The 12,035-nt window shown below is 55.5% G+C and overlaps 1 protein-coding gene across 3 annotated transcripts; it reads left to right on the top strand.

Annotated features, from left to right (window-relative positions):
• The first annotated feature begins 567 nt into the window (after positions 1-567).
• On the top strand, positions 568-11,665 carry PITX3 (paired like homeodomain 3). Of its 3 annotated transcripts, XM_060126445.1 has the most exons (5): positions 636-757; positions 2,281-2,400; positions 9,697-9,826; positions 10,000-10,202; positions 10,745-11,665. In XM_060126445.1, exons 3-5 carry the CDS (start codon positions 9,709-9,711, stop codon positions 11,330-11,332), a joined length of 909 nt encoding a protein of 302 aa, XP_059982428.1. In that variant the 5' UTR covers positions 636-757; positions 2,281-2,400; positions 9,697-9,708; the 3' UTR covers positions 11,333-11,665. The 3 variants fall into 3 exon arrangements, with proteins under 3 accessions (XP_059982427.1, XP_059982425.1, XP_059982428.1); XM_060126444.1 differs by lacking the exon at positions 2,281-2,400 and having other exon boundaries at positions 568-757; XM_060126442.1 differs by lacking the exon at positions 2,281-2,400 and having other exon boundaries at positions 568-757; positions 9,673-9,826.
• Positions 11,666-12,035: the final 370 nt, after the last annotated feature.

Genomic DNA, 12,035 nt, shown 5'->3' with positions numbered 1-12,035 from the left:
GCAGAGTGGTGGCGGAGAAAATAAAAGAGGAAAGAAAGGCGAGACGTGGGAGGATTGGAGCAGAGACAAAAGGGCAGAGAGACAGACAGCGACAAGTGGAGAAAAACGCCGAAACTTGAGCGGCAACGAAGTCTGAGCGCTGAAACCCCACGGCCTCTCCCGGCCCGTGCGCCCTCCCACCTGGTCCTATCCCCCAGCACCGTTCCAGTTCGCTCGGTGTGGCGGCCTGGTCCCACCTCGCCGCCGACCGGCCCCGGTTCCGCGGGGATACCCGGTCCACTCTCCGCTCGCCCGCTCGGTTCCGCCAAAATGTTCTTCAGCAGCGCCGTTTCAGCCACGTGGGAGGGGCGTGGTCCAGTTGCTGAGGAGCGCCTCCGATTGGCTAGGGGGCGGGGTTCCTGGCGGCGCGCCGGCCGGACCACCCCCCTGAAGGCGGGGCCAGAAAATTCACAGCTGGAAAGGGTGGAGCCCCGGTAGCGCAGCTGGAAGGGGGCGGGGCCCGACGCGCGAGGCTCGCAGCGGCGGGCTGGGGGCGCCCTGGACTGCCATAAAGTGAATGGGCGCCAGCGGGGGGTGGCAGTCCGCGGCGAGGCTTACTCTCTCCCAGCGAGTCCGGGAGCGCCGGAGCGGAGCGGCGGCCCGGGCGCAGGGGGGCGGCCCCCACCCCGGCCGGGTGCCCGGCCTCTGGCCCCTGCTTGCCCTCCAGACTGCGGCCGCCGCCGCCGCTGCCGGGAGTCTGCCTGCTGCGGGACTCACTGTGAGTGCTTGACCATGCGGGGGACAGGGGCTCACGGGGCCGAGGGGCCATGGCCGGACTTCGGGATCCCTAAAACGGGACCTAGGGCTGCTGAACTGGAGAACGGTGCCTGGGGAACGGGTCGAGACAGGGAGGAGGGACTGCAGACCTGGGGCCAGGACTTAGAAAAAAGGGAAACTTAGCGCCAGGACTCGGGGGACAGAGAAGGGGAAGACTCGAGGGATCCGAAGAGAAGTCGGAGACATGAGGTCAGGACAGGGGCTCCGCGAAGCAGGGAGTAGAGTCGGGAAACCATTACCAGAAAGCGCCCCGCAATCCGGGGGCGCGGGGCCGACAGCCAAGGAGCCAAAGGGGTTGGCGAGGCCCTGGCCAGTGGGGGCAGCTGGCGGCGGGCGCCCAGCAAGGCGGCAGTTGGCAGTGCCCAACACCCCTCGGCTGGGTCTCAGACTCCAGGGACCGGGAGCAGGGGTGCGTTAGTCGCACAAGCTTCTCTCTTCCCAGCTGCTTTGCAATTGGGATAGGAACCGTGTTGTGAGAACCCGACAGCGACCGGGTCAGATGGCCGCTGTGTGGGCTGCAAGGCCGAGGTTGGGTAGTCCGAGTGACCAGGCGGTGGGTCTGGTGTGTCTGCTTGGGGTGTCAGGGCCCCGATGGGTCCCGACCTGGGGCAGCCACGGAATTGGACGGAATGTCCGCGGCGCGCGGGGCTCAGGGCTTACAGAATGTCCGGCGCAGCGAGGTTGGTCTCTCCGGAGCAGGCGCTGTGTCGGGCAGTGGTGGACAGAATGTCCCTGGCCGAGTGGCATGTCCATTTACCCCGCAGCGCCTGCCCAGCTGCTGCGTGTACGGTGGTGTTTGCTGTGGTGGGTTGCCTAGAATCGCAGCTCACACTTTTCAAACTTGTCTCTGCTCCTAGGGGCTGCGGGACATGGAGCAGGGAGTGAGAGTAAAGGCTGAAGCCTGGCCTTGGGCTGGAGTGGCCCGGGAGACATTCCCTCTCTAACCCAGACTAGATGCGATCTGAGCATCACCCCGGAATTCCAGAATCCAAATTTGTGGAGAGAGAGCCAATGGTGGGACTGCTAGTGGGAACCAAGACCAGGAAAGGAAGGAATGAACCACAAAGGGCAATGAGAGGGCAAAGAAGAGCCTAGCACAAGCCCCTGACAGCTTCAGTTCCCTCACAAACTCAGAGTCAACCCCTAATTCCAATACAGCTGACCAGGTACCCCCCAGACTCTGCCTGGGTGTCAGCAGGCTAAAGTCTCCTTTCCCACAGTGGGCAGGAGCCCAGGCCCAAAGAGAAAACTGCAGCCCTTTAGCAAAGCAAACCCTGTGGTCTTGTTTCCCTTTTTGCTTCCTCAGTCCCACCAATCCCCACACCACTCTGGTGGCTGAGAGGAGGTAGGAAGAAGACACAGAATCCAGACACTGGGATCCAACACGGGACTTTATTGCCCTCCATCTCTGGTTGGGAAGGATGTCTCAGCCCTACCCAACTACCCTGTTTGCTTTTCCTACAGCTGGGAGAGGGCCCTGATTTCTTTGGACCCGTACAATGACCGCCCATCCTGACTCCAACTCTTTAACCAGAGCCCAGTTAAGCTGAAGGGAACAGAGTAGAGAGAACTCTCCCAGTCTATGTAAGTAAGCAAAACAGCCCATTTGGCGACTGAGTTTCATGGGGACAAGTGCAGGGTAATATGTTTAGCAATGAGTAATCTAAACAAGTGGGTTTCAACCTTTCTTACCCTCCAACCATGAATGACATATAATACGTCCTCCCCACACTCCCACCTCCACTCCTTACTTTTAAATTCACTTATCACCAGCTAGAACATTGTTTTCCAAACTCTTTTGTCCCTCTCCCCTTTTTGATAAATATAGAGTCATATCCCAGTTACCCCCATCACATTCTGATACCCTTTTCAAGGGGCTTGTGCTCCCATTGTCTTTGAAAACCACTGAAATTATGGGTGAAATGAAAGGCTGAGTCAGGAAAGGAATAGGGAAGGCATTACCTGAAGACTGTAGCCCTAAGTTCTACTTTTGCCAAAAAGGCCAAAAAGCAATGGCATTATAATAAAGATGACTAGAAACAAAAGGCAGACCTCCTGCCCCTGCATAAAGCCATTTAGCTGAGTGCATGCCTGGTCACTGGCTCTTAGGGAGAATGTCATGGACCTAGAGAAGGGTCAGAGAATGGTGGCAGAAGGGGGAGCCAGAGGCTGCTGGAGAGAGCAAACTTGAAGGTTTAGGCCTTTGGAAAGTGAGATAGGATGGAAATTCACAAAATAAGGAAAGGCCTAGATAAGCAGATTTGTTTGCTCCCCAAATCCTGAAACCAGAGATGAGGGGGCCTCTTAGAACTGGAATGATGCAAGCACAGGATGAATAGGAAAATGTTCCTTGGCACACTGTGGGCAGCAAACTTCCAGAGCTCTTTTCCAGAGAGGTGGTAGAGGCAGGAAGTAGAAAAGGAATCCTTAAGGGCTTGGAAGGATCAATGTATGTCAGAGCTACAAATGGTTGCTGGAGCGGAGGGGGTGAGGAGTGGAAAGAGATCAGTCCCTGGTTTTAGGAGAACTGGATTAGAATCTCTTCAATCTGTGTAACCGTGAACAAATTCGTCTTCTTAGAGGTGCAATAGGGATGGTCATTCCTGCCATTCAAAGTGGTTTTAAGAGTTAAACGAAATCATATATTTGAAAGCCCTTTGCAAATGGAGAAGCACCACAGAAATAAGAAACATTATTGCTATTATTATGCCCAAACTGTAGGTCCCCTGTAAGCACAGAATCTTCATTTCGAAGGGTGGTGTCTCAAGCCTTAGATCAGCCTGCTAGCGTCCGTGATCCAGTCATGGGAAGATTCTCAATGACAGATGAGACACCCTATCCTAGGCTTCAGATGCCAGCCACTATCCCTCCCCAAGAAGAGTTCCAGGGAGCTCCCCAAATGCTTAGATCCTCTACCAGACCAAATATCCTGATCTGATCCCTGCCTGCCTCCTGCTCAAGGATGTGAATATGGACCCGGAACCCAGGTCCAGGAAGGGAGGGCAGAGGAGGCAAGCTGGAGCTGAGTTGGGGATGAGCACAAGAGAAAGACAACACCCAAATCTTTTCTTCTCCATTTACTCTAAATGATGCTTCCTAGAGTGTGAGGGAGGGAGATGGCAGCTAACCTGAAGGATCCACTAGGTCCTGAGCTTTGGGACTATCTAGAGTGTCTAGTCCCTAGTCACTGACAGGGACTCATGATAAGAGTGATAGGGAAAGAAAAGAAAAGGCAGTGGGGTGAGAAAGCTGCTTTCAGAACTCTCTCCACTCCTCCTGCTTCCCTGGGGCCTTCTTTTCACCTCTCATAGTTTCCCTTTTCTTACCTCTCCCCTGCCCAATCCATTCTGCTCATCACTGCCAAATAAAGATCCCAAAGACATTGCTTTGATGTCACTCCCTCACCTACAAGCCTCCAGTGACTCCCACTGCTGGGAGCAATGCTTCTCAGTGGGGGGTGAGGTGGGAGAGGGCAGTATAGGAGTGGGAGTGGCATGACACTGCAGGCTAAGCCAACCCCATCTTCCTGGTGTGGTGATGTCACTTGAAGATGTCTCTTGGATAGAAAACACTTTTTTTATATTAAAACAAACATAAGTATGGAATGGAATGCAAAATTTGCTTTGATTTTTAACATAAGGCTGAAGATCTCAAAGAAATTTCATACTGGCGGCCGCTGTTTCAGGTTGTGCCCCTAGTGTCCTGTACTATCTTCTCTCTTACTTAGTCTTAGGGTTGTGTTGGTGGAAAAGCTGGAGTTGCTCTAGCCTACACTGTATCAAGCCTGGACCCCCACCTCTTGCCCCTCATTGGACACCCTCTCAGCCTGACCATTATTCTCTGATGATCTCGCATTCCCCACACTGAGACCCTGGCCTCTGATGATCTCGCATTGCCCACACTGATTCCCTGCTACCCTCTGAACCTACTGCTCTGTTATTTAGAAGCCTCTGCCCCCTTCTCTGCCTCCCTAATTTCCAGATGAGCCAGGTGCTACGTCCTCTGAGCCCCAAAACTTGATACCACCTTACATGCGCTACCGTCTTTCTGATCTTCCACGATCTGAGAATCAGGCCCATGCAGACCACCATTCCATCCTGTGCTCTGTTTGCCTCCCTAGACTGTAGGCTCCTAGAAGTTAGGGTCTGTGCCTTACCATTCTTGGGTATCTGTCTTAGCACCTAATGCTTGTTGAAGGAAAGAAGAAGGGAAAGGGGGAAAAGGGTGTAGAGGCCCATTTCTCTGATCCCTGATTTACCCTTTGATAAATTAAGTGCATCAAATCATTGCTGCCTCTACCCGAGTTTTAGGGTTTCCTCTTGGCTGTGAGCTGTAAGCCTTGTCTACAGCTGTCTTCATTTGCCCTCATTTGCTGACTGCAGCTCAGCAGACCAGACAGTGTGGGTGCCCGGCATCCCTAATGAACATGAGGCTGTGTGCACTTAAGGGCCTCACTTTAGTTTTAGGTTTATAGGATGGTTCTGTCCTAGTTTAGGGCCCTGGTTTACACCTGTTCGCCAATTTGCTGCTTGCTGAGCTGAGCCACAGCATCACAACTCCATCCCCTCTTATCTTCTTTTTCATTCAGCCCATGCAAGAAAAGGTTTTCTCCCATTTCAGTTCCAGGGTGTGCCTCCTGCCTTGGGTATTATTATTGCAACTACTTGGGGGCTCTTTGGCTGTGACCCTGGCCTACCCCTTTGGCTTCAGGACAAAAGTGGGCGCACATGGCAGTTGCCTTCTTGCCATGAGTTGTGTCCCTTGGAAACCATGGCCTCCCCACTATGGCCTCGCTGGTCTGTGACATTCTCGGATCTCCTCCTTAATTATCTTGGATATTTTGTTCTTGCTGCAGTCCATGACAGCTTCCTGTAATTCCATGCTGTACTTCAGAGTCAGAGGTCACCTGCAGGCCTTCTATTCTCCCTAGGGCTGGGATTGCCACCCTGACACCAGTGGGGCCTGGGCCATGCACCCCCTGCAGGGTGTGTTGCAAAGGCTGGGGTGGGGCAGGAGGCCCCCCCAAGAGCTGGACTCAGCACCACTGTTATCTCTTGACTCTCTTTGGCCCTTTCTGGTATTTCCTACCAGCATCAACCAAACGTGTGGCTTCCAGACCTACTGCCTGTCCCTGTCCACTGAGTGAGGCGAAGTCCCTGGCCGCAGTCCCAACTCCCCAGCTTCCCGACCTCCAGCAGTTTGGGGGAGCTTAATCCTCAGCCAGCCTGTCTCCAGCTCAGACAACAGCTTGGCGCCCCCAGCCTCTGCCTGACTAGCCCACCGGACACGAGTCTGCTAGAGGCCTCTGCCCCCACCCGCTCTCTCTGCTGCCTGCCTGCTATTAGTGTTCCTGCTTTTTCAGCTCCACAGGCAGGGCCCTTCTCAGCCACACCCCCTCTTTCTGCTATGACTAACCCAGCCAAGAGCCTGAAGCCTTTATTCTTTCCTCTACCACCAGTCACTGGTGCCCAAAGTGGCTCCCAGCTTGGGCTACTCTGCCCATTTGGCTGTTTCCTTATTGCCTGGACCCTCCTTTATGTTTAGGACAGAGTGCTCACAACACACACTTGCATCCTCTCTAAAGTGCAGCATGCTTCCCTGTATTCAGAGCAACTCTTCACTGGGAGACACAGGATCTAGGGAGGTGAACCACTCAAGCAATGGCAGAGACAAGAATGAGATCTTATTTACCACTCTATCCTGAGTGCCTTACTCAACGCCCAGCTCACAGAAGGTGCCAAACAAACAACATTTCAATGAATGAGGGGGAAAACAACAACAAGAACAACAACTTGGATAGAGTTTGACCCCTACCCATTTTTTAAAATAACTTTATTTATTTATGGCTGTATTGGGTCTTCACTGCGGCGCACTGGCTTCTCATTGTGGTGGCTTGTCTTGTTGCGGAGCACGGGCTCGAGGCGCACAGGCTTCAGTAGTTGTGGCACATGGCCTCCGTAGTTGTGGCGCACGGGCTTAATTGCTCCCCGGCACGTGGGATCTTCCCGGACTAGGGCTCGAACCCGTGTCCCCTGCATTGGCAGGTGGATTCTTAACCACTGCACCACCAGGGAAGCCCCCTACCCATTTTTAAATGTTATGTTTTATTTTAACCTTGTAACAATACTGAAGGTAGATAGGGAAGGGATCATAATCTCACTTTTACAGATGAAAAAATATGCCTAGATAGGTAATTTGCCAAGGACACACAGCTAGTAAGTTGGGGAGCCAGGACGTGAACTCAGATCTTTTGACTCCAGTCCTAGTTTCTTTGGGGTATACCAGATTACTTTCCCAGGAGGGGCCTCGTCAGTTTCTGCCCCCCACTGCTACCCAATCCTCTTTTTCCAGCATTCTCATACCTTCTCCCCACTCAGCCAAACAGTCTCTCTCCAGCAGCCACTGAGTGTAGACCACTCCCTCCCGTGGCTCCTTTGGCTTCCTCCTCCCCCACAGAGTCCTTAGTTCCTGGGACTGAGAGCTGCGGTTCAAAGGGGCCAGGAAGGGGAAGGGGGAGGATAATGGCTAGCTCCAAAACAGCCGAGGCAGCTGTCCCTGTCACAGAGAGAGGAGACTGTGTGACGGTGTGTCCGTCTGCCTGAATGTGGGAGCGCGTGTGGGAGAGTGTGTGTTTGTAGGCCTCTAGCTCCAAGTCCTGGTGCTTATTTTGTCTGAGTGGGGGCCCGTGTGTGTCTGCATGTGTGTCTGTCTGTCTCTGGGAACACACAGCCTGAACTCTGCTTTCTCAGCCTCGTCTTTTATTCTGGCCCTTATCTCTCCTCACCCTGCCTCCCTCTGCTGAAATAAAGGGTGAAACCAAGACACAGGTATGGAATGCTGGGGGAACGGGAGTTTGGAAAATGGGAAGTCTGGAGGCAAAGCAGACTGGAAGGATGAACGGCAATGGTGGGATTCAGCTTTCCCTACAGCGAAACCCAACTGTCCCTATTTTCCCAGCTCTGCCTTGCTCCTGTGGGCCTCTGGAGAGGTCAGAGGCATGGTTTGCAATTTTGAGGGCATCTTAGGTATGAAGAGACTTCAGAGCACCCCTTTTTCCAGCTCTCAGTTCTAAGCCTCCCCAGCTACTTGGGAAGAGCTACTAGTCAAGGCTGCTCCAGGTCCCTCCCAATGGCCTCTCCCTTCTATTGGAGCATCATTGGGCCAGCCCTAAGCCTCTGGCTCCAGTCCTCATATCTGGAAGGGGAGGGAAGCAGAGCAGCCCCACCCCTGGCCTGACTTCTCTCCTTCCTTCCCGGGGTTCCATTCAGCCCTGCTTCTCCAACCCTAGGAGAGGGTCCAAGGTCTAGTCCTCTCTGCCTGTGGAAAGAACAGGGACTGTTTCTCAACCTCCTGCCTTGACCTCTGACCCATCCCCAATCTAGCTTGAGAGGTGGAGAGGTGGGGGGACAGCTGTCATCTCTGAGCTTGTTGAAGGGGGCATTACCATGTGCAAATACAGGTCGCTGCCCATCTGCGCCTCCCTGAGAAAGGCTCCTAATAAATTCAGAGCAGCCAAGTGACACACGTCTCAATCTAGGCTAATCCTCCACATTAATGCCACCTTGCACAGCCTGCATTAAGTCCCTGTTAATGGGGAGGCAGATGGACCCCTCCTACCCAGCTTTTCATCCCTGTTTCTCTGTCCCCAGCCTCCTTTGGTTCTCCTCTGACCAAGAGGCATCTGGAGTCTTGAGCCCCACTAGTGCCCTTTTCCCTTCCCCCCACCAGAGGGGGCCTGGGAGAGCCAGAAGGAAAGGGGACCCTGCAGGGGAGACTTGGAGGGGGACCCAGGCAGGCTCCTGGGCAATGTCAGGTAAGGTTTGGCATAGGGAGTAAGGGTAGGAAGGGGGTTTTAAGAAGCCCACATCCACAGCCTGGGGTGGGCCAGCAAGAAGCTGTGCGTGACAGTGGTGACTGGTAGGGTGCAGTGTGTGTCTGGGCAGGTATAGAAGCAGAGAGTGATTTTCAAACTTGTTTTTGATCATGGAAGACTTTCTTCAAATGAAATCTCTCCAGAAAGCATAAACAAAACAGACAAAAGCAGGGCTGCCCTAGTTGAAGTAGACCCGAGTAAGATCAGCCTAGATCTCTGTCCCTGAGGTTAGCCCTAAGTTCCAGTCCCTGAGGGGTTTGTGAGGAGGGCCCCAAAGAACACAGTCTGAAAAAGCAAACCAAGAGAAGCAGTTTAGGAATCTCCCAGACCTGGTTCAGATCCCAGCTCCACTGCTTACAAGCTCTTTAACCTTAATCATTACTTCAAGTCTCAGTTTCCTCACCTGAAAAAGGGTGATCATACCTAATATTGATGCATTCTTGTGAGGGGAGAGATAATGAGGTGAAGACACATAGTAAGTACTCATAAATAATAGCAGTGATTCTCCTTATGGGAGACATATCAGGCCTGGTTCAAAATCAAATCTGTCCCACTGGAGAGTGAATAACACAGGTTCAGACTGCGTCTCAGGTGTGACTGGCTGAGAGGCATGTTTGAGTTTAAGGGGATATTGGGCACTCGTGTGAGAGGGAATTTAATTTTTGAGTATGTGGTGTATGGTATGTGGTGTGCAACAGTGTGGTTTTCATTAATTCAATAAATATCTGTTGAACACCAACAGTGCACCAGGCAGGGTTCTAGGTGCCCAACACTGAAGAAATCAAAGTCTAGTGTGTATAACTGTGTATAAAATCTCTTGAGTATACACCTCTCCCCGCCTTAGGCTGCTGTTTCACCATTCTATCCTAGGGCACCCTACACAGGGGTAGCTTTATGTCGGTGGCAGAGAAAAGGGGCAGAGAACTAGTGGGGAAACACTACTGGGAACCGGATAACCTGGAGATTTTCTTCCCATTAACCAGGTCTGTGTCTTCGCTTCCCTCCAGAGTCCTCCCCCCATGGAGTTCGGCCTGCTCAGCGAGGCAGAGGCCCGGAGCCCCGCCCTCTCGCTGTCAGATGCGGGCACCCCCCACCCCCCAATCCCGGAACACGGCTGCAAGGGCCAAGAGCACAGCGGTGAGCGCGCCACCTTCCGGGGGGTGGGGGAAATAACAGCTCCATCACTAACGAGGGTGGGACCCGGGAGTGCAAGCCCAGGGGGGAGTGAGGGGCCCCGCCGAGGAAGTCCCCGAGCCCGGGAATCCGCACAGGCAAGAACGCGCTGTGACCGACCCCACCCCGGCCCCCAGACTCGGAGAAGGCCTCGGTTTCGCTGCCCGGCGGCTCCCCCGAAGACAGCTCGCTGAAGAAGAAGCAGAGGCGGCAGCGCACGCACTTCACCAGCCAGCAGCTGCAGGAGCTGGAGGCGACCTTCCAGAGGAACCGCTACCCCGACATGAGTACGCGAGAAGAGATCGCCGTGTGGACCAACCTCACCGAGGCCCGCGTGCGGGTACGCCGCCCCCCACCCCCAGAGCCGCCACCCTCACTCCATCCCGGGCCGCTCCGCAAGTAGCTTCGGAACCAGCATCCTGTAGTTCTACCCTGCCTGCCCCATCCTCGGACCCAACACCCGACGTCCCCCGGCCCCGGCCCCTGCCCGCACGGCCTTCTTTCCGCCAGCCTCCAATCTCTGCTCTTCCTGCATCCTTTCACTCCAGACGGCGCGCTCCCTCTCCCCTGGCACTGTCTCTGGTTCCCCTCTTCACCTCTCCTAGACCCGATCCTGCTGCCCACCCCCGCAGCCCTGTCGCCCCCGACTCAGTTCTGCGGCAGACTGTTTCTTTCTCAGCCCGCTGACTCCGTGAGCTCTTCCCTCACCCCGACCGGCTGCTCCACCACCCCATTCCCGTTTCTGGGGTGGTTATGCTCCACCACCTCCTCTCGCTTATGCTCCGCCCGGCCCCGGACCCCGCTTGGTCCCCTGCCTGGGCGACCCACCCACCAAACAACTGCGAGGGCCGGGCCCTGACAGCCTTTCTCCCACGCCCACAGGTGTGGTTCAAGAACCGGCGCGCCAAGTGGCGAAAGCGCGAGCGCAGTCAGCAGGCGGAGCTGTGCAAGGGCGGCTTCGCGGCGCCGCTCGGGGGGCTGGTGCCGCCCTACGAGGAGGTGTACCCCGGCTACTCGTACGGCAATTGGCCACCCAAGGCGCTGGGCCCGCCGCTCTCAGCCAAGACCTTCCCGTTCGCCTTCAACTCGGTCAACGTGGGGCCTCTGGCTTCACAGCCTGTCTTCTCGCCACCCAGCTCCATCGCCGCCTCCATGGTCCCCTCGGCCGCGACTGCTCCGGGCACTGTGCCAGGGCCCGGGGCCCTGCAGGGCCTAGGTGGGGGGCCCCCCGGGCTGGCTCCGGCCGCAGTGTCCTCCGGGGCAGTATCCTGCCCTTACGCCTCGGCCGCCGCAGCCGCAGCAGCAGCCGCCTCCTCCCCCTACGTATATCGGGACCCGTGTAACTCGAGTCTGGCCAGCCTGAGGCTCAAGGCCAAACAGCACGCCACTTTCAGCTACCCCGCCGTGCCCGGGCCGCCCCCGGCCGCCAACCTCAGTCCGTGCCAGTACGCAGTGGAACGGCCTGTGTGAATGGCCCCGCCCGTCGATCATCCCTGAGGGCGGGGGCGATAATTTACGGCCTCTACGGACTGGGGTCGTCTTGCCTGGCTTGCCCCCGCCCCGGGGTCTGAGAGGGGTGCTGGGGCAGTCGGGCTTGGGGAGGCGGCCGGCTCAGGAGAGAGCCTTCCCCCTCCCAGGCCTGAGGGGTGGACTGGGCCCTTAGTCCGCGCCCCTGGAACTGAGGCCAGGAACAGGGACCAGTTCCCCGGGGGACCAACTCACCCTTGGTCCACCCCGCCTTCTCCAGACTCCCCTTCCCCGGTTTTCAAAGATAAATGAAATAAACGTGCGCGGACTGTCAAAGGCCTGATGATTCAGAGTTGCGGTTGAGCCTTCTCCCCTTATCCTTCCCCATGTCTAAAGGAGAGCTGGGTGTACAGGAAACAGATAGGGGTCCAGGCTTCTAGGGCTTCAGTCCTCCCCAGGCCACCATCACCAAGACGGGGAAGCCTGGGGATTCCTGGAGCTGAGCGGCGCACGCATGCGTGCGTGCGTGTGTAGGTGTGTATGGCTAGGACAAAGCTGGTACTGCAGCGCCACCTCGTGGTCTCATGGAGGATAACTGGAAGGTCTGATCTTTAATGCTTACTTAAAGATGTCAATTCTGCAGCTTAGGAAGCCTATGACTTTAGAAAAAGTTACTCCACCTTTCTGCAGCTGTTTCTCACTGTTC

Source organism: Lagenorhynchus albirostris, chromosome 16, assembly GCF_949774975.1.
Source record: "Lagenorhynchus albirostris chromosome 16, mLagAlb1.1, whole genome shotgun sequence".
Taxonomy (NCBI): Eukaryota; Metazoa; Chordata; class Mammalia; order Artiodactyla; family Delphinidae; genus Lagenorhynchus; species Lagenorhynchus albirostris.
Note: the sequence above shows the minus strand (reverse complement) of the source record. Positions and strands in the feature narration are given on the sequence as shown.